Source organism: Paramisgurnus dabryanus, chromosome 10, assembly GCF_030506205.2.
Source record: "Paramisgurnus dabryanus chromosome 10, PD_genome_1.1, whole genome shotgun sequence".
NCBI lineage: Eukaryota > Metazoa > Chordata > Actinopteri > Cypriniformes > Cobitidae > Paramisgurnus > Paramisgurnus dabryanus.
The window spans coordinates 1,792,345-1,817,831 of record NC_133346.1 but is presented as its reverse complement, the minus strand read 5'-3'; the positions used below and the strand labels follow the sequence as shown (position 1 = coordinate 1,817,831).

General features: G+C 39.1%; 1 protein-coding gene across 4 annotated transcripts in view; it reads left to right on the top strand.

Moving 5' to 3' along the window:
* The window catches only part of pi4kaa (phosphatidylinositol 4-kinase, catalytic, alpha a), a 35,837-nt gene extending 10,582 nt beyond the window's left edge, over window positions 1-25,255 (top strand). For 2 of the 4 annotated variants that reach the window (XM_065263763.1, XM_065263760.1), the window contains exons 20-55: window positions 240-348; window positions 462-598; window positions 713-846; window positions 928-1,010; window positions 1,299-1,369; window positions 2,379-2,503; window positions 4,309-4,390; window positions 4,466-4,549; window positions 4,633-4,722; window positions 4,798-4,917; window positions 5,114-5,206; window positions 5,298-5,454; window positions 5,555-5,682; window positions 7,088-7,246; window positions 8,175-8,326; window positions 8,445-8,552; window positions 8,668-8,795; window positions 9,522-9,680; window positions 10,848-10,927; window positions 11,014-11,213; window positions 13,269-13,359; window positions 13,767-13,934; window positions 16,856-16,909; window positions 17,009-17,129; window positions 17,206-17,335; window positions 17,456-17,526; window positions 17,611-17,683; window positions 17,787-17,857; window positions 17,960-18,069; window positions 18,342-18,446; window positions 20,628-20,753; window positions 20,875-20,995; window positions 21,141-21,300; window positions 21,492-21,581; window positions 21,653-21,736; window positions 23,919-25,255. In XM_065263763.1, the coding sequence (XP_065119835.1) occupies window positions 240-348; window positions 462-598; window positions 713-846; window positions 928-1,010; window positions 1,299-1,369; window positions 2,379-2,503; window positions 4,309-4,390; window positions 4,466-4,549; window positions 4,633-4,722; window positions 4,798-4,917; window positions 5,114-5,206; window positions 5,298-5,454; window positions 5,555-5,682; window positions 7,088-7,246; window positions 8,175-8,326; window positions 8,445-8,552; window positions 8,668-8,795; window positions 9,522-9,680; window positions 10,848-10,927; window positions 11,014-11,213; window positions 13,269-13,359; window positions 13,767-13,934; window positions 16,856-16,909; window positions 17,009-17,129; window positions 17,206-17,335; window positions 17,456-17,526; window positions 17,611-17,683; window positions 17,787-17,857; window positions 17,960-18,069; window positions 18,342-18,446; window positions 20,628-20,753; window positions 20,875-20,995; window positions 21,141-21,300; window positions 21,492-21,581; window positions 21,653-21,736; window positions 23,919-23,970 (4,026 nt within the window). In that variant the 3' untranslated portion in view covers window positions 23,971-25,255. Of the gene's footprint in view, window positions 1-239; window positions 349-461; window positions 599-712; window positions 847-927; window positions 1,011-1,298; window positions 1,370-2,378; window positions 2,504-4,308; window positions 4,391-4,465; window positions 4,550-4,632; window positions 4,723-4,797; window positions 4,918-5,113; window positions 5,207-5,297; window positions 5,455-5,554; window positions 5,683-7,087; window positions 7,247-8,174; window positions 8,327-8,444; window positions 8,553-8,667; window positions 8,889-9,521; window positions 9,681-10,847; window positions 10,928-11,013; window positions 11,214-13,268; window positions 13,360-13,766; window positions 13,935-16,855; window positions 16,910-17,008; window positions 17,130-17,205; window positions 17,336-17,455; window positions 17,527-17,610; window positions 17,684-17,786; window positions 17,858-17,959; window positions 18,070-18,341; window positions 18,447-20,627; window positions 20,754-20,874; window positions 20,996-21,140; window positions 21,301-21,491; window positions 21,582-21,652; window positions 21,737-23,918 lie in introns of all 4 variants that reach the window. The other 2 variants (XM_065263751.1, XM_065263748.1) reach the window with 1 other exon arrangement.
* Window positions 25,256-25,487: the final 232 nt, after the last annotated feature.

The following is a 25,487-nucleotide window of genomic DNA, read 5'->3' as shown; positions in this document are numbered from 1 at the left end:
TCTTTCCCCGCCATATAACTTTTTTTAATACTGTATCCTAAATTATGGATAATTAATACATTAATAAGATAATACATTTCTGGAGTGTTAAAAATTAAAAGAAAAAATAACAACAAGAACCGTACTGAACCGAGAACCGTGACCATAGAACCGTGATACGAACCGAACCGAGGGTTTTGTGAACCGTGCCACCCCTAGTGTCCAGTCATCAGTTCATCTGATCGTATGTGTTGTTTTAGCTGACCAGACGTTTGCCGCCCATAAAAGAGGCCAAACCGAGACTACAGAAGCTCTTCAGAGATTTCTGGCTTTATTCGGTTGTCATGGGCTTTGCTGTTGAGGGATCAGGTCAGATGTTTCTCATTTATTATTTACATTAATCTCTGAATATTTCAATGGATGATTGTGATATTGCTTCTGTACACATCATGTTAGTTGTGTTTTGGCGATGTGTTCTTCAGGTCTGTGGCCAGAGGAGTGGTACGAGGGAGTGTGTGAGATCGCAACCAAATCACCGCTGCTGACGTTCCCGAGCGGAGAACCTCTCCGCTCCGAGCTTCAGTATAACTCGGCTCTGAAGAACGATACTGTCACACCGGTACTACCATTCATTATGCCCTTTATTAACCCTGTTAAATGTGGTTTATTTGAAGTAGAAATAAAAATGTGTACTTACACATGTGTGTGTTACACATTTGTGTTGTATTTTTAGGCTGAGCTGAATGATTTAAGAAGCACCATCATAAATCTCTTGGATCCTCCTCCTGAAGTTGCAGCTCTCATTAATAAACTGGATTTTGCCATGTCCACTTACCTGCTGTCTGTCTATCGGCTGGAATACATGAGGTATGAAAGTCTGACGACATCACGCGTTTATCAGATCCTACAGCAGAAGTCAAATGTCCTCTCATTTCTTTTTTATCTTAGGGTGTTACGCTCGCTGGATTCAGATCGATTCCAAGTGATGTTTCGCTATTTTGAGGACAGAGCCATCCAGAAAGACAAATCAGGTGAGTTAGACCATTCACGCATAACATTTGTCCAACATCAGATTTAGATAAAAAAATCACAGCACATTTGAGGGGATAGTGATATTAACTGAATGCTCTCGGCACGTATTATACGTTCATCAAATCTACTTAATTGGGTCATTCAGAAATATCGCTATGTCAATCAGCATGTAGGTGGGACTGCCAGAAATTTGACACCAATTATTCAACCACCCACCAAAAATGTCTTCTCATCCTGGTTAGGACGAAATGAAAAACTTCAATATTTTTTTATGTGTTTTCTCTCAGGGATGATGCAGTGCGTCATTGCAGTGGGGGATAAAGTTTTTGATGTATTTCTACAGATGATGGCTGACAAGGTAAATAAATCTCATGAGTCGTTTCTACTTTATATTAGGGCTGTGCAATTATACATTTTTTATTTAAACAATCACAAAAACAAGATAATCTTAAAGGGATACTTCACCGATTTAGCATTCAGCTTTGTATCTGTAGAAACCCGGCAGTATTACTGAATGACCATGTTTCCCTCCATCATTTCCCCCTGAGAGGAGAGATATCTGCATTTTGGTTCTGCAAAAAAGTCCTCCGATGATGCAAAAATCGTCATATTACATCATCGGAGGACTTTTTTGCAGAACCAAAATGCAGATATCTCTCCTCTCAGGGGGAAATGAGGGAGGGAAACATGGTCATTCAGTAATACTGCCGGGTTTCTACAGATACAAAGCTGAATGCTAAATCGGTGAAGTATCCCTTTAAGTAAAATAATTACTGTGTGATTAAAATATAAATTGTGTGCCGCTGTACCAATGTGTTTGTAAGGCACTGCTTTGACACGTGTAATCCTTCCAGAAAAACACAGATTTTTTTTTTGTGATTGTTGTGGGCAAAAATCCTTCATCTTGCGGCACGTTTTCTTTAAAAAAGCTATGGAATATGCAGGATATTTATGCAATTTTATGCGATGAGGAACTTGCAAAAACTGTTTGCAGCTTTTGAATGATGTTCACGTCACTTCATAACGTTCCCATGGCAACAGGGGACATGGCTGCGCTTGTGTGAGGTAAATGCAAAATTTCTGCTAAGATATTTGTGATTTTTGCTATGAAATGCAGGGATTATAAAATCATGCAAGCCCGCATATTTTGCGCACAGAAATCTGCAATTTATGCTGCGAAGGTGCGGCGTATTTGAAAAACTGGCTGATTATGCATTGAATCATGCGTTCACATAATCACGTTTTTCTGGAGGGACTGATTGTAACACTTCCTAGATAAAAAGATTAAATAAATGCATGTTTTCAAAGTCACAGAGTAATCGCAATTATGATTTTTACCAAAATAATCGTGATTTCATTCTTTCTAGCCCAAGACCAAAGCTCATGAGGAGGAGTTAGAGTGTCATGCTCAGTTCCTATTGGTCAACTTCAACCACATTCACAAGAGAATCCGACGGGTCGCTGACAAATATCTGTCGGGTCTTGCGGAGACGTGAGTTCATCTCTGTTATGCTAACAGATTTGATTTAAGACTGAATCTGATTTCACATTCCTAATAGAGAATCATAACCTATCCTCCAACTTGTACAATCAAATCGGTCATTTGTCACTTACCTGAAATACGACTCACAGGAGCGTTTTCTAAATTAGCGCCCCTACTGGCAGCAGGCGATACAACAGAAACTTACGCCTTACCGTGGGTTCACACCAGCCGCGATTGAGGCGTCAAAATCGCGTCTACCGCGTTTATTTTGCGGCTTGAACATTTTGAGTTTACTCGCTTCATTTGCGCTTGAAAGCCGTGTGTGAAATTCTAGTCATCGAGACATTAATGCTGATATTTGTGTCATGGGAGGGCCTTCCATAGGCTTCTGCGACTCCGCTCGCTTCCTGTAATCACGTCACTACTAGAGCAAGCTCCTGATTGGTTCCGCCAAAGTTCAAATTTTGAACTCGCGCGTTTGCCGTGGCAATGCTCAATACGCTAAATTCGCTCAAACTAGAGGCGCGAATGAGGCGGAAACGTATCTACCGCGCCGCGCTAAACGCCTCATTTGCACAACGAGACCTCCAGACGCGCCTCAAAGCGTCTTCAGATTGACTTAACATTGAAATCACTCGCGCTTGACGCCTCTACCGCGGCTGGTGTGAATGCAGCATTAAAACCAGGATACACTGCAGGATTTTTGCTCTCTTATAAGACACTGTGTCCAACATGGATAATTGAAACTTGGGTATGACAAGCAAGTAGACTGTTGGATGATGACACCTATTGAATTCGAGGCTGCGATGGCTGCGGCACATGTTAGCACGCGTTACCGGCATGTGTTAGTGATGAACAGTACGCAGGTTGATCATACTGAATTTCCGACAGTGTCAAAAAACTAACGTAGGACGCAAGACCCGGAAAACGGACGTCTTTGAAACTCTCTCACAGTACGACATAGGACAACCGATGATTACCATGAGCACAGAAATCGGCACGATTGTTTTATGATGTCAATCTTTCATTTGGGATTCCCAAAAAGCATGCACGGTGAACATGAATTTTCTCCAATGAGAGGGAGAAGGGGGCGGATTTGGTGGGATGTTTTTACGAATTACACCACAGCACTTATATTACCTGTGAGCAGACAATGTCATTCAATGCATTGGATATTGAGAAAACGACAGATTTTCCTAACAAGCAACCTTATTTTTTTTTAAATAAGCCCCAAAAAACGCAACCCGTGATTTTTTTTTATGCGACTTGCCAAAATAAGAAGCCCAAAGTCGCGTATTATAAGCGGACATTGCAACTCTGATTCCTGTAGCTCAGTGTGTAGTCTCACATTAGCGGTGTGACGATCGCAGGTTCGATACCAAGCAGCATGTACACAAATAAAAAGTAAGCATTAAGTGCAATTTATATCGCTTATTGTGCTTGAATGCAAAAGCAAGTTTTGTGATTTAAATACTGGAAAAATTATTCACATTCACAAAGCCGCATTTTGATCGGTGGTGACTGTCATGATTCATGCGTTTTTTTTTAAGCCCACCAGAAATGCATTTGTTTATAGCCGCTTTCACAAACAACCTCTTTTGTCTTTTATTTTGGAGGACAGGCTCATTGTTATGCAAAACATTTCTGACACGTACAGATAATTTTTCAGTGTCCTAACTTGAGCTTGAATGATGGGATGTTTTACTGTGGGTTGAACCAAGTGTTACTTGTGGTTTGGATTAAAGTTTGTATTTCATGAACATTTAAGATGCTCAGCTTTGTCTTGGGATCTTATTGTGTCTTTGATGTTGTAGTTTTCCTCATCTTCTGTGGAGTGGCCGCGTGCTGAAGACCATGTTGGATATCTTGCAGACTCTCTCTCTTTCACTAAGCGCTGTAGGTTTTGTCTGCATTACTCAGAGCTACTTTACAAATATTCATAAATCACGATTAACTTACACTTCCTTTCAGGACATACACAAAGACCAGCCGTATTATGACATACCTGACATCCCATACCGCATTACCGTGCCTGATACATACGAGGCCAGAGAGGTACATCTACACCACTTCTGCTTGCATTGTTCAATAGTCTTTTCTCTCTTAACAAGTTATGTGATGTTATATGTTTCGTGTAGAGTATAGTGAAAGACTTCGCCGCCCGCTGTGGAGAAATCCTGAAAGAGGCCATGAAATGGGCCCCGTCTGTCACCAAATCTCATCTACAGGTCAGATTCTGACACCAATATCATCCTCTAGGATTTTTAAGACAGAGCTGATAATCTCACCTTTGTGTTTTGCAGGAGTACCTAAATAAACACCAGAACTGGGTATCGGGGCTGTCCCAGCACACGGGTCTCGCTATGGCCACAGAGAGCATCCTGCACTTCGCCGGATACAACCGACAGAGCACCAGTCTGGGTGTAAGATGACGGACACGATATGTGTCTACAAAATGTTATTTATTTCTAAACGAAACAAGAATGACGAACGAAATGTATGGTGGGATTTGGCATCGTGGGTTATTGAAGGAATATGTCAGCCATTGACGTTGTTTCAGTGACAGTCCTGCACAGTAAAACCAAGACTTCATGTAGGTAAAACTCTCTGTTTTTTCAGACCACTCAGCTCACAGAGAGACCAGCATGTGTGAAGAAAGACTATTCAAACTTCATGGCCTCTCTCAATCTGAGAAACCGCTATGCTGGACAGGTGCAGACATCTCTCTCTCTTTTAATGCTAATTGTTCAAGTGGTTTGTTTTATTAGAATAGTGTGTGTTAATCCAATGTTCACATGTGCAGGTGGCAGGTATGATTCATTTCTCGGAGGCCACGAAGAGCACGTCAGATCTGAACAAGCTGTTGATTCGTCAAATGAGTGAAGCTTTGGATCAGAGTCAGCCTGAGATCTTCACTGAGGCCATGTTCAAAATGGCCGCCCTGCTGATCAGCTCCAAAGGCACGTCACAGATCATATAAATTGCAATAGTAGTATTAAGTGAGTTTTACATTGAGTTAGATGGAGTCAATTTTAATTCAGGGTTTTTTCATCCATGTAGAGTGTGATCCCCAGCTACTACATCACCTGTGCTGGTCTCCATTAAAGATGTTCACAGAGAACGGTATGGAAACGGCTATAGCCTGCTGGGAGTGGCTGCTGGCGGCCAGGACTGGGCTGGAGGTCCCGGTAAGAGACTTTTGTGGACTTGTGTGGTGGTTTTTATTGGCTGATGCCAATATCAAGAAAGCATTGTGGCCGATGTGAGGTCATGTATGATGGTGCGTTCATACCAGACGCAAATGAAGCGCTAAGCTCAAGTTATACGCGATAGACATCCTGCGGCGCAATTTGCGCAATTGAAGTATTTGCACGAATAAATTGATTTGTGCGAATAAAGTGATTTGCGCGAATGGCCAGCTACGCGTGAATGACGCGTTTGCGCAAATGACCCGATTTGCGCAAATTGAGCATTTTAGCAATTTGACGTGCGTAATGCATGAGTTGCGCGAATCGCACAAGTTGAACACGATAGACATCCTGCGGCGAAATTTGCCAGATTGAAGTGATTTGCGCGGATGAAGTGATTTGCGCGGATGAAGTGATTTGCGCGGATGAAGTGATTTGCGCGAATGAAGTGATTTGCGCGAATAAAGTGATTTGCGCGAATAAAGTGATTTGCGCGAATAAAGTGATTTGCGCGAATGATGCGTTTGTGCAAATGAAGTGTTTGCGGGAATTACGTGATTTGCGCCAATTACGTGATTTGCGCGAATGGCCCGATATGCGTGAATGGCCCGATTTGCGCAAATTGAGCATTTTCGCCATTTTACGTGCGTAATGCGTGATTTGCGCGCATCGCATAAGTTGAAAATATTAACTTTGGCAGATATTCCCACCGCGTTAACCAATCAGGAGTTTGCTTTAGTAGTGACGTGATTACGACGTAGTGAGCGGAGGCAGAAATACGAAACAACATGGAGGACAAAATCATTGTCGCTGTATGTGGACACCCGGAGCTGTACGACACATTTTTGTATTTTATAGAAACAGGAATAATAAGTACCTTGCTTGGAAGAAAGTGAGTGAGGAGATTGGAAAATCTGGTAAGCTGTAAAAAAAGGCTCTTTACTCAATTTGAGCTATATATATACATATTGAGACTACAAGCTTGCAAAAGCCGGCATATTGAGCGTATTTGCATCTACATTTTATGCGCGAATAACTCAAAATGTTTAAGTGTCCAACTTTATTTATTTGCTTCATTCGCGTCTGGTATGAACACACAGTAAGACTTTGCTGAGTTTTGTTTGATATAACACAAGCTAACGTCACATGAAAAAGTCAATAATGATAGGTCATTTTACTGTATGTTGTAGATTGAGTGTCTTTCATTTGAAACAAATAATTTAAGGAACTAAAAGATTTATTGGCCAAATCTGATAATAAAAAATATTGGCCACAACAATATACCTGCCTGTCAGTAGTATATATGTTGGGTAGTCCACTCCATATGTGCATATGCATTGTTTTACAAAGTATAGCTGTTACACAGATTTATTTTAAATTATTTTCTCCACTGTTCTGATGTCAGTTCATGCGGGAGATGGCTGGTGCCTGGCAGATGACCGTAGAACTGAAGATGGGGTTGTTCTCCGACACCCAGGTTGAGGCCGACCCCCTCGCTGCATCAGAGGAGAGCCAACCAATCCCCTGTCCCCCCGACGTCACGCCTCACTACATCTGGATCGAGGTTACCGGCTGTTAACTTGTTTATCGGCATGTTCATAGCAAGCCTGTCGTGAGAGGACTGGATTTACACTCCTTCACAGATACTTTGAGCCTTTAGTCACCTTGAGAGAAAAATCACTTTAATCAATTATTTAAAATACTGTTTCACAGTAAATACTCAGTTGTTCACATAAAATTTCCAGAAATTACTGTTAAATATTTAGATTTTAAAGAGATCCTGATAATTGAAATAGTAGAATGGTCACATAAGGTCACCTAATATGAGAAATTAACTTTTATATGTTGAACATAAATGTGTGTCACATGTGTGTGTACACAACCAGTCTGTAATAATAAAAACTACTTTGTTTTAAATCCCCGTAAAACCTTAAAAGTCTCATGGATGAATTGTTGGTGTTTTCTGTGCAAACTGATGTCACTTTGCGCAGGCCCCGCCCACAATCGTCCAAAGACTACAGTTTGGTCTTAATTTCTATTTAAATCTTCTTTACATAATTCATCAGTGCATATCATCATTATCAACAATGAAGTAAGGTGATTGCCTTATTAAAAACTGTGTGTTTTTGGTATAGATATTTGTCAGACAGTAAATGGGGAGGGAGGGAAGCAGCAGCTCATTTGCATTTAAAGAGACATACAGCATTTTTTCTGCACACCCAAAAATGCACTTTTTAACTGGTGTAATAAATGATCTGTAGAGTATTTGGACCTGAGACTTCACAGGCACGTCCTCGGGCACACCTGGGACTAATAATACATCTAAAAAAAATTAATTTTAGGTGACCTTTAATTTATCAAAAAACATCATTGCTAAGCTCTAAAGCACTTGAGAAATGAGATCATCTGTCGTACACATTTCATTTAGTCTTACAAATAAGAATACTTGCACTAATTTGATGAATTTGTTTTGGTTACTTTCAATCATACAGTTCCTGGTACAGCGGTTTGAGATTGCCAAGTACTGCAGTGCAGATCAGGTGGAGATTTTCGGCAGTCTTCTGCAGAGGTCGTTGTCTCTCAATGTCGGCGAACCAAAAGGCAGTTTGAACCGGCACGTGGCTGCCATCGGTCCTCGCTTTAGGTCAGCAAGAACACAACTATCTTTCACTTCTTAACACTTCTTTTTTTGTGGTCCGTCCCATAAATACAAGCAGAAAATGATTCTACAATAAGATCTCATGATATTTTCCTGTGTACAGGTTGTTGACGCTCGGACTTGCTTTACTGCACTCTGACGTAGTGACCAACGCCACCATCCGCAATGTCCTCCGAGAAAAGATTTACTCCACCGCCTTTGATTACTTTAGGTAAAATACTGCATGTTTCATTTCTTTATTATACTGATTTCTACAATACTGAATTGTGATTGGTCAGTCTGCGGTCAGATATTTGAATTATATAATTCTCATCTTTGCTTTTCAGTGTCGCGTCCAAGTTTCCTACGCAGGGAGACAAGCGTCTCCGCGAGGACATCAGCGTCATGATCAAATTCTACGCCAGCATTCTCTCTGATAAGAAGTACCTAGCCGCTAGTCATCTCGTGCCACCTGGTGAGCTCGGTGCCAATCCCCCTCAAAGCTCCCTGTCCACGGGAATTTTCGGATCGCTAATCGTTTCCAGCACGTCTCCGATATCGATATTAAGTAAGCCACCCTCGCCACAACAGCGCAGGAGGAGCATGTTAATGCATTTCAAATTTGCATCCCCGCAAATTTGAAACCTCTGCTATAAATGCACGCCAGTCATCCCGGCTGCCCTATTTATCAATTTGTCGCTGGGCGCAAATTGAGAAATGGCTCCGCCCCGTCTTTCCCCTCCTTGTGCCGTCATCACCCTCTCTGTCCATCGTAGAGAGCATTGTGTCATCAGTCTCATGCATGATCATCACAGTATGAGGTGTAATTGACCACATTCGTCCCCTCCATCGTGTGATGTGTTGCATCATCAAACAGAACCACCAATCAGCTGCTTCGCCTCATATTTATTCGTCGCATGTGTCGTTTGTAGAGCTTTATTCTGTGTCTTTGGAAATGGAAAAGGAGAAAGTGCTGGAATGATGGAGTAAAGAAAAGTTGACTTGATGTCACAAAACCAATATCCAGGTCACACTTTACCCCAAACCTGAAATTTTTTTAAAGAAAAAGGTGTATTAAATATAAACTCTATTTTCATTATGCAAAATAAATTGGAGTAAACTGTGACCCAGATGCGATTTACCCCATGAATACGTTTGAAGGAGAATCCATTCAATTGCTTAACAATGTGTCGTTTCACAGATAACCAGGATCCGTCTCTGAACAGTCTGTCTGTGATGAACGCAGCCGACCCCAGGAATAACATGGACATGAGTGTGGGAACCCGGCAGCAGAACGCTCAGGGATGGATCAACACCTATCCTCTGTCCAGCGGCATCTCCACCACATCCAAGAAGTCAGGTATTGCTTGAACACGCCACCGTATACTGTAAACATGATGCGACTATCCATCGCCTGCCAAGCCGTGTCCTCTTTTTCTAAGATTTATCTTAGACCAGGGCCCTACAATAATCTTTATCCTGCCCGTTTAAAATCAGCATGGTTACTTTAAATCCGCCTTTCCATTGTACATGACAAATGATAAACCGGAGAGAGAGTCGGAAAGGGGCTGTGTGGTATGCCAACCACTTGCGCGTGTGTAATTTTCGCATCCAATTTAAGCTTTGGATGCATAAAAAAAATTACTTTGAGTACAATGCATGCGGCACGCCAACTGGAAGTGATGTACTTCAGTGTGTACCAATCAAAATACTGTGTGCAAGGTGAAACTTATTAATCAATTTTTGATTAACTTTATCTGTAAACACTTGAATCCTTTAAAGACCATTGATTACTGATAAGTAAATGATTAAGTATAAATATATTCGTAGATTTAAAGGCTCTTGCGCTGGAATGAGCTTCTCTCCCACACGGATTTACAATTAAATGGACGTTTTATTACGACAGCCACTAGGGGGCGAACTCCAACAGTCGTGTCCAAATGTAGTGTACAGTGAAAAGCAGTTTAGCCTGTATATCTTTAAAATATTAAAAAAGAAAACATGAAGTGCAATTTTAGTCATTAGGAGAAGACTGAATATATGTTGGAAATACTTTAACAGTATTGCACTTGCACTTTTTTTGTGTGATGTTCATATTTGCGTTATTAACATTTGGCTATTGCCATTTTAAACTGCTATTGTTTTTTAAACATAAAAAAATGAGTTAGTAAGTACAGTCATTTAGAGGTAAAATACTGTATACAAGTTGTGTGCTTCTTTTTTGTAAAGGCATGTTTGTTTATATATGACCTATAACAAAAACAACATAAGTTATAACATATATAATAATAATATATGATAGGTAAAAGTTAAAATCTATAAAAGGTAAAAATAGGTGTAAAAGTTTGGCCTGCATCATATTTACAATTTTTAAATCTGGCCCTCGAAGAAGAGTAGTTGAAGACCCCTAACTTAGACCATCTGAAAAAAATGCAATGCGATACAGTATTTCAGTAGCGGCTCTGTATTTCTTATCTGAGATGTGTTTGGCTTGTTTAATGTCTTCAACTGTTTGCTTTCACTATAGGGATGTCCAAAAAGAGTAACAGAGGAACCCAGTTGCACAAATACTACATGAAACGCAGGACACTACTGCTGGCCTTACTGGTATGGACATCTTTACCTTGATATTTTCCTAAAATCTGTGTTAAATCACTTCCCGAGTCTTGAGCGCTCTCATGTTTGTTTTACAGGCGAGTGAGATCGAGCGACTGACCACCTGGTATAACCCGCTGTCCACGCAGGAGCTGAGCATCGCCACTGAGCAGTCTGTTGAAACCAGCATCTCAAACTGGAGGTCAAAATACATCAATCTGAGTGAGAAACAGTGGAAAGACAACGTTAATCTGGCATGGAGCATCGCTCCTTACCTCGCCATGCAGCTGCCCGCCAGGTACGGCAAGCATACATTCATCCTAGTGTTATGATTATCAAGCGTCGTTTTTGAGGTACCAGGTGCTACCACCGGGGCGATCTTTTGCATTTGTTAAAAGATGTATGTTATATAGTAGCGTGCATGCATTAAACTATGATATTAGAAGGTGATAACTATTACATGAAAAATATTTGACGCTACACAATTTAGGAATCTCTTAAAGGCAAAATGCTTCTTTATTTGTAAGTTGCTTTGGATTAAAGCATCATCTGCTAAGTGACTAAATGTGACCCGTGCTGGCAAAAATGTGTTATTTATATTTGGACATTTTCTAAAAGTATCTTGAAAATGATGTATGATTGATGCAATCCATAGACTGTAAAAAAAGATGGACGACGCCTGTTCGCTCTCTTCCATTGCCGCCAGTGTCCCGATATGGCGCTGACATCTTGGGTCTTGAGTCTGCGCAATAGCGATTTCGGGACCAGTCATGCGCAGTAGTGAGCAGGAAGGGAAGCCGCGAAGTCAAAACCCCGCCCTCGCTCTCGTAGAATGCGCATATCACACGATATCACAGCTGTCAATCATGACGTGACACCACCGTTTTTATATTATTAAATAACTAACTAAACACAAACCTATTTTAAAAACAAACATTTGAATTTACATCAGCGTGATAAAAACTACAGTAAATGACAGAAACCAGCTTCGGAAAAAAGATAATTGAAGTGTAATTAATTTTTTTAGTTGGTCTCAAGTCCCATTGAATAACATGGGGAGGCGGGGTTTATGACCTATACTGGGACCAGTCACTGGGGGGCGATCGAGACGTTTTGGCTTCACTTTTCAGGGCTTGTGCGGCACGCTTGATGCAATCTGACAAAAAATGACAGCTAAACCTGTTTGTAGCATGGTCGGTTTTGATAAAAATTGAGTTAAAGATTTTTGAAAGTTCAAAAGTAAAATCACTGCATTCATACCTTAAAATAACTGATAAAACTATAGATAAGTCCGAAACAATATCTAGAGGAAAATATATGTTCAACTGTTTTCTTCCTTTTATTGTTTGATTGACATTGAGACAGACAGCTTTAAGATCTTCTGTAATGGAAGGATCAAATATAATGTTAAAAATCTGATATTTTTAACCAAACGTTCACTTAAGGCATAACATATTATATCTGCGTGAATTCCTGTCAAATCAGATATTTTTATGTGTGTATATATTAGGGATCGACCGATGTGGATTTTTCAGTGCCGATACCGATTGCTGTTTCCTTAGCCGATGACCGATACAGGCTGCCGATTTTCTTGAGCCGATATTTGGAGCCGATACTGCTTTTGCTCACTCAATTTACATAATAAAAATGACGCAATGGTGATGCCAAATGTTACACGTCTCAATTTAAAAAAAGTTACATTTATTGAACTTAAACAAAAACTATAGTTGCTTTTAGTCACATGAACTGCAAGCTTGCAGCTTCCAGCACTCTGTCTGTAAATAATCCCGGGAAAAATCGGCGAACACGGCAGCCACGTATCGGCCGATACTGATACATATAAAACTCGCAAATATCGGCCCGATATATCGGTCTATCTCTAGTATATATCAGGGTCGCGTGCTTGCACATCTGTGCTGGCTTCGGATCTATCAGTCAGTGTAAGATTGTTTTTATGTCTTATCGCTCTTCATAGCTATTTTAACATCAAGCAAGTCATGCACTTTACTTTCTAATTAATGCATGTTTTAAAACCAAAATGTCAGAGGTGCATGTGGATGGACAACCGTCTTTTGTATTTGATTAAGCATTTAGGAAGAAAAATAAAGATCATTGTAGATGTTTGATGACTGTTTAGAGCATTGGGATCACTAGACGAGGGCTTTATGTAGTTATTTTTATGAAAACTTCAAATTCAACCTTTATACTTTTTGGCGTCTTGCTCAAAATTAGCCGGTGTGTATTCTGACTCGTTTTGCCTTCATGGGTCACAAATGCAACTTGGATTTACACCTCTTGAGAAATCATTCAAGTTGTTTTAATAAAAACGTGATGACCTTTTCTGGCTTACCAGGTTTAAAAACGCAGATGCCATTGTGGCAGAAGTGACCCGTCTGGTTCGACTTGATCCTGGTGCTGTCAGCGATGTACCCGAGGCTGTGAAGGTATGCGTCCCTGTACACGTACTCGAAGTTTTACATCGTGTGCCAGATGATTTGATAAAGAGGTTAATGTCATGCCATCGCAGATAGGATGTGTTATTACCTATGAAGTTTTAGAGGGGGTATCTGTGCATGTGTTTTGGGCTGATATTACCCACAATGCCGTAAAACGAAAATTACGAGAAATGCAAGTCAATTTTTGTACTTGTTCACATGTGAATAAAACATAACACTGTTTTTGGATATTTTAATGTATATTGTGCCTTTAACATAAAATAAAGCGACCACCTTTGCTATCATATAGCTTCAGAGAACTGGATCTTTCATAGTTAAATTTTTTTTGCACCCATTGAGTACCACCAGCTGTTAAATATCACTCTTTTAAGTAATGTGTGTTTTTATTCCTATAGTTCCTGGTGACGTGGCACACTATTGATGCTGATTCTCCAGAGCTGAGTCATATCCTGTGTTGGGCACCTGCTGACCCCCCCACCGGTCTCTCTTACTTCTCCAGCTTGTATCCACCGCATCCACTCACAGCCCAGTACGGAGTCAAAGTGCTGCGTTCGTTTCCGCCGGTACGTGCCAGCAGGGCGGCCCCACATCCTCTTTACAGGGTTCCCACAGGTCATGGAATATCATGGAATTTTAAAAAGTCATTGAAACCATGACCAAGTCATGAAATATCAGGGATTTTGTTTGTCACTTTAAATTTTAGTTAAAAATGTAATCCGCTTGTTAAGTTGTGACATAAGGAATGCCATTTCTGGGTCCAAACCTCCACTGATTTTAAGTGAATCTTCAATCTGAACATTGTTTATTCATTTGACACAGTTAAAGCAAATTTTTTATAAACTCACGGTGTACACTTTATTATCAGGCTCACAGCCTCTTAGCAGGGTTCCCACGGGTCCATGAAATCCTTGAAAGTTTGTGAATCTGGGGAAGAAAATTCAAGGCCTTGCGAAGTTTTTGAAAATATACAAACATACGCACTATTCGGACGGGATTAGTTTTCCAAACAACGTGTCCCCCAGGACGTCTGTGATTTTATGTACCGATTCGGACGGGATTAAAATGATGCAGGCTATTCCAGAGATGGGAGTGTCTGTTTCATGCATTTGGGCGTTGCAGAAGAGCACGTGCTCTGGATACGCGTGTTTGTAATGTTTAATATTTTGCTTTAAATGTAAAATTATGACAGAATGTAATTTATTAATTTAATTTTAACAAATCAAAATAAAATATACAAATCCTACTAAAGTTACGTTAGCCTACGTGTTTTATATAACTGTCTGCTTATAATAAACCCAAAGAAATGAAGAAATAATGATTAATAACAATTTATTATCTTTATTAATTTACATTACCATTCCGGAGTTGAACAACTTTGAACAGAGTTTCTTATAACGTTAATGATATTACAGTAGCCAGTCTTAACAGTGTTTGATATTCAGCTCGTCTTGATTTAATTATTTTATTTTGCCGAATGCGAAAAAACATCCATATCTGAATGAACAGGACTCGGGAAATACAATATACGCGTATTAGTAAGACCTTACGGCAGATCACATTGGCCAAAACACGAAATGAACCGCGTTTTCAAAAGATATTGCGGGAAAACACAGACATTTGCATCCGGACGGGATTAAATTTCTCAGAGGACCTCTGAGTTCGGCGAAAAACAGTAGGTAAATTGCTCTGGAATTCTTACAGAGGTTGTCAGAGAAAAACACAGACATGGCCGATTCGGACGGGATTAAAAACACAGAGGACCTCTGAGAAGCACGATTTTCTCAGAGGTCCCCTTGTAAAACTAATCCTATCAGAATAGGGCTATAGATACAGGTCATTGAAAGTGCTTGAAACTATTTTATGTTTTCTTGAAAAAAATCCATATTATTCCCTGTGTAGTGTAGGATAATATCATCAAATTTTAGCCTTTTAAGCACACGTGCTAAACTGTTCGCTTTAAATGCTTATATCTTCTGTATGTAGCCTAGAAATCTAGACGCACCCTAGCGGCCGCAAAATATATTTGCTGCCAGGGTTTAGTCTAGGCACTCACAATACACTTAACCGGTCCAAAAACCAAAATTTGGTCAGGCCAATCACATCGTGTGTAGCGTCTGTGGGGCGGGCTTAACATGATGACGACAGAGCTGCAACGGTTCCTACTTGAAAACAGAGAATGGCTGCTGCTGCTGGCGAACAGCTATCTTTTGAAGCGGCTTTGGCCGCGACTCTGGAGGACTTAGACTTATGTTTTTCTTTGAGAGAAGAGCAAATAAACCCTACTGAAGTCCTTTTTAAGCAAGAAAGATGTGTTTGGAGTTTTGCCGACTGGTTACGGTAACTACGTCACCTTCTTCGTTGCTCTGATCCGTCATAGCGCTATCCTATTGCGTGCAGAGGCATTTTGAGGGACAACCTTATATCCCGCCCCTTGCATTGAGCCGTTTGTGTGAAGAGTTGCCAGACCTTACATCTTGATGTAGGTCTGGCTAACCAGGCTATTCTGTATGCGAATGTTGATTCATACCAAAATGCTTTTTTGCATAGTTGAAAACGTCTCGGGTTACGTATGTAACTGTTGTTCCCTGAGAAGGGAACGAGACACTGCGTCTCCCTTGCCATACTTCCTGCGTCCCTGTAAGGCCGTCTTTGCCAATATTTCAGATAGCGATATACTTCCTGGCTCCCACGTCACCCTGTCTTTGTCGTTAAGCCTCACCATTGGTTGAATTTGATATCCACTTACCCCTGGAGGCGTCCCAAAAGTGTCTGCAGTGACACAGCGCAAGTTCCCTCGAAAGGGATCTGTAACAATGTATCTTAATAGGTAACACGATGTAACCTTGCTCTCACTTGAAATGTGTACCCACATTTAGTCCTTGAATTTAAGGGGTAATGGACCTGGAAAGTCCTTGAAAGGTCCTTGAATTTGAAGTTAACTAAGGTGTGGGAACCCTGTCTTAGACATAGGTCATGAAATTCAGCTTTTAAAGGGACACTCCACTTTTTTTGATAATATGCACATTTTCCGGCTCCCCTAGAATTAAACATTTGAGTTTTACTGTTTTGGAATCTATTCAGCTGATATCTGCCTAGAAAATCACAACTTTTAATTTTCTGTCGGTCTTAGTACGCGATGTAACTACAGAAGAGTCAAGATTTAAATAGGAAAAATATCCAAACTCTTTGGTTATTTTTTAGCGTGATGCTAATGGTCTAATCAGATTCAATGGATTATGCTAAGCTATGCTAAAAGTGGTACCGCCAGACCCAGAGATCAGTTGAATAGATTCCAATAGAGTAAAAATCAAATTTCAAACTCTAGGGGAGCGGGAAAATGAGTAAAAATTAGCCCTTTAAGTCAGGAAATTTGGCTTCAAGTGGGAACTCTGTCTTTACGACCCATGTGCTTACTGAACAATTAACTTGTGGTCTTAGATCAAACTGAAAACTATTGACGTTCCTGTGTTTTGTGTCATTTCAGGACGCCATTTTGTTTTACATTCCTCAAATCGTTCAGGCTCTGCGGTATGACAAGGTGAGACAGAGATGAACTGTGACCTTTCTTGAACTATCCCACCCCTGGGGCAGTTAGACACATTTTTATGCATCTTTCCCGTGCTGTGCTTTTTGACAGATGGGTTACGTGCGTGAGTACATCCTATGGGCCGCCCAGAAGTCCCAGCTCCTCGCTCATCAGTTTATATGGAACATGAAGACCAACATCTACCTGGATGAAGAGGGGCATCAAAAAGACCGTACGTAATAAAGATGTGCTTTACTCTCGAATCAAAACTCACAAGTATTTCAAAACCTGTCGTTCCTCTCGTTCAGCGGACATCGGTGAGCTGTTGGAGCAGATGGTGGAAGAGATCACGCACTCGCTGTCAGGTCCTGCTAAAGACTTCTACCAGCGCGAGTTTGACTTCTTCAACAAGATCACTAACGTCTCAGCTATCATCAAGTATGATCCTAACACGCCCATGACACTTTTTGTACTCTAGGGGGTGCAATAATAAAACAAATCACTTTTAATATTACATTACGCTCTCATATACACATCCGATTTGTTTGTGTATCTCAGGCCCGTTCCAAAAGGAGATGAAAGAAAGAGGGCGTGTTTAAAAGCACTGTCAGAAATCAAAGTTCAACCTGGTCAGTTATTCATCATTTGAAGATTAACCTCAATAGTTAGTTGATCTATTAATGATGTATTTATTATCATTCTCTAATCATCAGGATGTTATTTACCAAGCAATCCAGAAGCCATCGTCCTTGACATCGACTACAAGTCGGGAACTCCTATGCAGAGGTAACATCTTAACCCCGTGCTCTCCTGTCCTCTGGCTATTGGCAGTATTACAACCGTTTACATTTTAACAGTGATTTACGGTGTCATTCGTGTGTTTTTATAGCGCCGCTAAAGCCCCTTATCTAGCAAAATTCAAAGTCAAGAGGTGTGGAGTGAGCGAGCTGGAGAAAGAGGGTGAGTTTCTTCATAACAATCATGTGATGTTGTAAAGAGCGAGAGAGATCACACACACACAACACACACAGTTTCAGTAATAATGTTAATGGCTGTCTGCAGGCCTCCGCTGTCCTTCAGATTCTCTGGAAGAAGCGGATGAGAATCCTGAATCGGCTCAGAAGGTCTGCTGGCAGGCGGCCATCTTTAAAGTGGGCGATGACTGCAGACAGGTGTGTGTGTGTGTCCTTTTAAATCAGTTAAACATCTTCATTAGGAAGATTTCTCATTACTGTAATGCAGGAAGTCTCATGCTTATTACCGTAACTGGAAACTATATATATATATATATATATATTTAGTTTTGACTTCCTTAACATATTACATGTATGCGCTTGGCAGATGCTTTTATTCAAAGTGACTTAAGTTTTTCACTTATGGTTTTGTTTTGAATCATCATTATTTTTCATCATTAAATTGATTGACTGATTTTGTCTGGTGTCAGGACATGCTCGCCCTGCAGATCATCGGCCTCTTCAAAAACATCTTCCAGCTGGTGGGTTTGGACCTGTTTGTGTTCCCATACCGTGTGGTGGCCACCGCACCTGGAGTGAGTCCTTTGCCAGTCTCATCGCTCTCATTACTGTTCACATGTTAAAGGGGGGTGCATGATCTCTGAAAGCCAATGTTGATATTTGAAATCACTTAAACAAACACGCCCCTACCCCAATACAATCTGGCCTTTTTTTGATAGACCGTCCCACACATACGTAACTCAGGCAACGATGTTGGTTAGTAGTAGGCACACCCCTTACTGCTGATTGGCTACAAGTGTGTATTCGGCCCGACTTTCTTTCCCAAAGTGTTTTTCAAAAATCATGCACCCCACCTTTAAAGGATTACTTCACTTTCATAAAAAAATCTGATAATTTCGTCACCCCCAGAGTTTGTTTTTCTTTCTTCAGTCGAAAATACATTTTTTGGAGGAAAACATTCTAGGATTTGTTTCCATATAGTGGACTTTAGTGGACCTCAACAGTTTACAGTTTCAGTGCAGCTTCAAAGGCTCTAAACGATCCCAACCGAGACTTAAGGGTCTTATCTAGCAAAACCATCAAATATGTACTTTTAAACTTTTTGACATGCCAGCGCAACGTGATTACATAATCACGTTGAAAGGTCACGCGTCACATATGTGAACGCACATTTGCGGACCATTTTAAACAATAAACTGACACAAAGACATTAATTAATATCATTCCTCATACAACAACGTCCGAACGCTCCTCTTTCTCCACACTTGTAAACACTGGAGCGGTCGTCATGCCTTTCCATGTGATAACGTAATACGTAAGGTCACGCTGACGCATCACACGGCTAGTGCAAGACGAGTTTTTTTTTTTTTTTTTTTTGGCGAAAATGACGATTGTTTAGCTAGATAAGACCCTTACCATGCAAAAAAATTATTTTCAAGAAAAATAATCTTAGTTTTTTTTGTCTTGTTTTCAGTAAAAATATCAAAAAATTCTTAAATGAAGATGCTTTTTCTTGATGAGCAAAACGACCCAAGTCTAGTTTTTAGACCAAATTTATCAAATTTAAATGATTTACTTTATAAAACATGAAAATTTTATGCACTAAATAAAAATGTTAAAGATTTTTTGCTTACTTCATTGGCAGATTTTTTTGCTTGTTTTATGCACAAAATCACTGCACTGACAAAAATGATTTTCAAGAAAACAATTCTTAGTATTTTTGTCTTGTTTTTAGTAAAAATATCTAAAAGTTCTTAAATTAAGATGCTTTTTTTGGGTCGTTTTGTTCATCAAGAAAATAAGTCTAGTTTTTAGACCAAAAATATCAAATTTAAGTGATTTTGTGCATAAAGCAAGCAAAAAAATCTGCCAATGGGGTAAGAAAAAAAATCTTGAACATTTTTCTTAAACACTAAATGCAAGAAAAATTTGCTTACCCCATTGGCAGATTACTTGGCTTGTTTAATGCACAAAGTCACTTAAATTTGATATTTTTGGTCTAAAAAATATAATTATTTTCTTGGGTCGGTTTGCTCATCAAAAAAAAGCATCTTAATTTAAGAATTGTTAGATATTTTTACTGAAAACAAGACAAAAATACTAAGATTTTTTTTTCTTTAAAATCATTTTTATAGTTTGTACTCTGCAAAAAATGACTTTCTTACTTAGTATTTTTGTCTTGTTTTCAGTAAAAATTTCTACAAATTCTTAGATTAAGATGTATTTTCTTGATGAGCAAAATAACCCAAGAAAATAAGTCTAGTTTTTAGACCAAAAAAACATAAAAGTTTAAGTGAAAAAAGTTAAGTTTATTTGTGCTTAAAACAAGCATTTGTGCTTATGCCAATGGAATAAGAAAAATATTTTTGAATTAAGTGTTTATGAAAAGTTGTTATTTCAAGAAAATTTTTATTATTCCATTGTCAGATTTTTTTTGCATGTTTTAAGCACTAATTTGTCTAAAAACTAGACTTATTTTCCTAGGTCATTTTGCTCATTAAGAAAAAAAATCTTAATCTAAAATTTTTTTGATATTTTTACTGAAAACAAGACAAAAATACTAAGTAAGAAAGTCATTTTTTGCAGTGTTTGCCTCGGTTGGGATCGTTTAGAGCCCTGTGAAGCTGTTGAGGTCCACTAAATGGAGAAAAATCCCGGAATGTTTTCCTCAAAAAACTTCTTGACTGAACAAAGACATAAACATCTTTTTTCCTTTAAACTTCTGCTCACCTGCGTGTGCCGTGTGACTCTTACAGTGCGGTGTGATCGAATGTATCCCCGACTGTAAGTCCCGCGATCAGCTCGGCAGGCAGACAGACTTCGGCATGTACGACTACTTCAGGAATCAGTACGGTGATGAGTCCACGCTGGCCTTCCAAAAGGTAACCGGCATTACTTTAAATAGTTGTGTTATGGATTGCTTTTATAAATTTGACAGGATATGTTCTGTGCATACTGAAGTGCTTTTATTAAATTGTGTATATTCTGTAATGTATCTTACAGGCCAGATATAACTTCATTCGCAGTATGGCAGCGTACAGTCTCCTGCTCTTCCTGTTACAAATCAAAGACCGACACAACGGCAACATCATGTTGGACAGCAAAGGACACCTCATCCATATCGGTCACCATTACTTTTACTTTCTTTCTCTGATACTGTCAATGAAACAGGCTTTTATTATGACACACGCATATTAATCTGCTCTTACTTTTATGAGTAAATCTTGTTTTAAATTTTAACAATTCTGTGTATTTTCTGTGTCTTACAGATTTCGGCTTCATGTTCGAAAGTTCTCCAGGTGGGAATTTGGGCTGGGAGCCGGACATCAAGCTGACGGATGAGATGGTGATGATCATGGGGGGAAAGATGGAGGCCACGCCTTTTAAATGGTTCATGGAGATGTGTGTGCGCGGATACCTGGCCGTAAGGTGAGACATACTCTTCAATATTTCAGAGATGATGATCGAGCTCAGACATGTTGAGATTTGAGCGTGTTCGGGCAAGATTTCGGGTGCCATTTCTGTCCCCCCAAACCTGTTGAGATGGTTTGGTTGTAGGCATGTTTCACGTTGTTGGATTGTTGTGTTGTGAAGCTGTTGTCTGTTTTTCTTCACGTCAGGCCGTACATGGACGCGGTGGTGTCATTAGTGACGTTGATGTTGGACACGGGGCTGCCCTGCTTCAGAGGACAAACCATCAAATATCTCAAGTATGTTCCTCTCACGTACCGGCTGTGGGGTGTTGTTGACAGCTGTTTAACCTGTTTACTGTGTTTGGCAGGCAAAGGTTTAACCCCAACATGAGCGAGAAAGAAGCCGCTGCGTTCATGATTAAAATCATTGAACGCTGTTTTCTCAGCAACAGGTACAAACCTCAAACCAATCACCAAAAACATTCTGTGCCTTTATATTTCCTTACTACCAGTCAAAAGTTTAGGGTCATTTACTTATTCATTATGTTTTAGGATAATAGTAAACTATGGAATAACACAAATGCAACTTGTGACTAAAAGCATCTGAAATAAATCAAAACATCATTTTTATCAAGCAGTTTCACCATGAGATGTTTTTTGTGTTGAAGGAGTTAATATCTATAAACTGATTTTTCTTTATCACTCAGTCCAATGCATCATTTCAAGATTTTTTTATATACAATTTTTTTTAATGAAAGAAATTAAAACATAGTTGTCACCAGTGTTGTAGTCGAGTCTTAGTCAAGATCAAATCCAGATCCAGCTTAATTTGCACACCAACTTTCAGACCAATGTTTTCAGATCAAAATATTTTTATGATCATTAAAATCATTTCAGTCAAGTGACCCTAAACCTTTGAAAGGTTGTGTACATTAATAGGCAATTAATGTTAATTTGAACTTTTTGGTTTTGGTTTGGTGATAACTAGATCACGTGTGACCCTGGACCACAAAACCAGTCATAAGTAGCACGGGTATATTTGTAGCACAGGCCAAAATTACATTGTATGCCAAAAATCATTAGGATATTAAGTAAAGATCATGTTTCATGAAAATATTTAGTACATTTCCTATCGTAAATATATCAAAACTTTATTTTTGTGAGTGGATGCAATGCTAAGGACTTCATTTGGACGGCGCTGTCCTGTGAGCGGGACACCTGAGTTTACTTTAATATTTTGCATGTGAATCTAATCGTGACAAACGTTTATTGTATACCATTTGAAAGCTCTAAGAGAGTTGTTTTCATTCCTCGTCACATTTTTGGGAAAGGAATGACATAGTGAGAGCCATTTTCTAAAATGCCACAGGTGGGCCCACGTTGTTATTTTATATTTGTAACACTAATACCCTATTCTAAACCTAAAAAATCTTGACAAATATATAGTGTTGGAAAGCTCTAAGAGTGTAGTTGTTATATATCATCACCATTTTGGGAAAGAAATGATGTCGTTTCTAAAAGGTCAAGGGCCCACAATTTGATTTTACATATTTATAACACTAAAACACTACTCTAACCTATATTAAAGCTCTAAGAATGTAGTTTTTATATTTCAAACTCTTTTAGCAGTAATAATAATGCAGTGACAGTCATTTATTAATTTATGACAAGAGTATGCAGCAAATTGTAGACACCTAGTGGCCATTGTTGGTAAAACCAACTTTGTAATTCTTTTAACTTAAAATTTGGATCACAGCTAGTTTAGACTTACTGTGTGTTCACACCAGATGCGGAAAAGGCGGCATGCGCGAGTTATTTACATGTTAAGTCAATGCGAAGACGCAGCACGGTATACGGAAATTGAGCGTTATCGCGGGAAATGCGTGCGTTGAAAAATCTGAACTGGCGGATACTAACCAATCAGGAGCTTGCATGATTACATGATTACAGGAAGCGAGCGGAGTCGCAGAAACCCCTCCCATTACGCGAATTTCCACGTGAATGTCTCAAATTAATAGAATTTCATGCGCGGCTTTCACGCGTGCATAAAGCGAGTAAACTCAAAATGTTCAAGTGTCCAACCACTCGCGAATACCACATTTTTTCGCATCTACCTGGTGTGAACGCACAGTTATAGTCTTAAATTTTATAGCATTTCTGTCGTGAAATATATTCATAATTTTATGTATAAAATTTATACTTTATTGCATTATTTTTGTTTATTACAATAAATGTAAACCGCAAAAAAAATTCATAACTAATATATTTTAAGAATATTTTCATGGGGAAAAACTTTAAAGTGTCTTCTTTAAAACAAGACCAATATTAGGCTTCTAGACCAAAAAATGTCAGAGTTATATTAATTTAAAGGTGTACATCACCTTTCACCCCTCCAGTCAAAAAGGGTTGCGCCGGTTAAGGGATTAAAGGCGATTTTTGCAACATTTATTTTTTTGCACCCTCAAATTCCAGATTTTCAAATAGTTACCTCAGCCGAACATTGCCCTGTTCCAACTAACCATAAATCAATGGAAAGCTTACAGATGATGTATAAAATGATTGGTTTTGTGGTACATGTTCACGTATTCATCTTAACATGTGTGACTCACGCTGTTGTGTGTTTCTCTAATGCAGGAGCAGAACATACGACATGCTGCAGTATTACCAGAACCAAATCCCATATTGAGATCGGACCGGCACGTCTCCTCTCATCTCATTATCCGTCTGTTCCAGTCCATAACAATGAGCACTTTATAGATATAAATAATTTACCCATCCTGATTGGCCCAGATCATAGGTGTGTCACTTCCTGTAGAGCCGCCTCAGGGCCTCTAGTGATTTGCTGAACTTTACGATGCATGTATGTCGTCTTATCTCCCTTTAAGGCATCTGCCGTCAGAGTTTTGACATTCCACGTCCTTTAACTCTACTTGAAACTTTACGACTGGGTTTTTAGTTCATGTCACCCAGAAAGCCATTTCTAAGACGGGCAACGATTGCACTGTAGATTACGTGCCGTCAATAAATGACCTGTTTTATGCAATGCATCTGTGTTCGTACAGTGTACGTTGTAAAAACGCTGTCGTGTTTGTTACTGGATGAATGAAGCTCGTGAAACCGAGCGAGAACTCGTCCAGGTCATATTGGACCCCAGAATCAAAATAAAGAAATAACACTTTAGTTTTTAAAATTTGCTTTAGTAATTTATTTCGATTTTAGGGGTGACCTGGACATGTTTTGGTTCTGTTTGTTTACTCGTAACAGGGATTTTCCGCCCGAAAAAGACAATATAATGTACTGACTAACGTATAGCTGCTGAACATTTTGCATGTTTTTTAAAGCTTGTTTGGCAATGAAGATGTGGGACAAGAGTATTATGTTTTATTTCATTGGTGAGGTTTACAGAAATTTGCTGTAGGATTAAATTCATTACAAATATTGTCTTAAATTTAGCTTTTTTAATAGACTATCAATGAAATAGATTGAATATAATCTGTACACATTAGAGGAACAATCTATAGTCTTATAAATCATTTTCTTGTTACTTTAATTAGAGATTATTTTAGCTGTATAAGATTTAACGACAATATAATGATTATAAATCTAAGAAATATAGCATAAATACAAAGGGTCTTGAATGTTTTTTTCTGTCTGTTATCTGTTTTATTTGTTTAACTGGTGTGTTTTAATGAATTTGCATCACATCTTTAGCATCATTGACAATCAAGTCTCTCATTGAATTGTGTGAAACCGATGTAATGCTGTACCATTACAATTCATTCATGTCAAATGTTGAAGTTTGTCCTTCATCTGCTGGAGATTTCTGAACCTCAACATGAAAGCTGTCACCAATGATATACGCTGTTCGTCCACATTTGCACTTTTAACATTTCATTGCTGTTAACGTAAATAAATGTATTTGTGAACAGAAATGAAAGACCTGAAACCATCTATAAAAATATAAGCGCAGATATATGTGTTTATTGTTGTTTTTGACACAAATTTCCATTGAGATTGATTATAGGCACTGAAAACTGTGTGCGTTATATGTAAAGAGGATGAGTTTAGATACAGATGCATTAATATTTCATTGGTTGTTGTAGCCAGCCACAAAATTGCTGAGCTAATCTTTACAGATCTACCATATTACACTTACAAAAGCCTTATACATCACACCAATTATTTGGTCATTTGCAATGAACT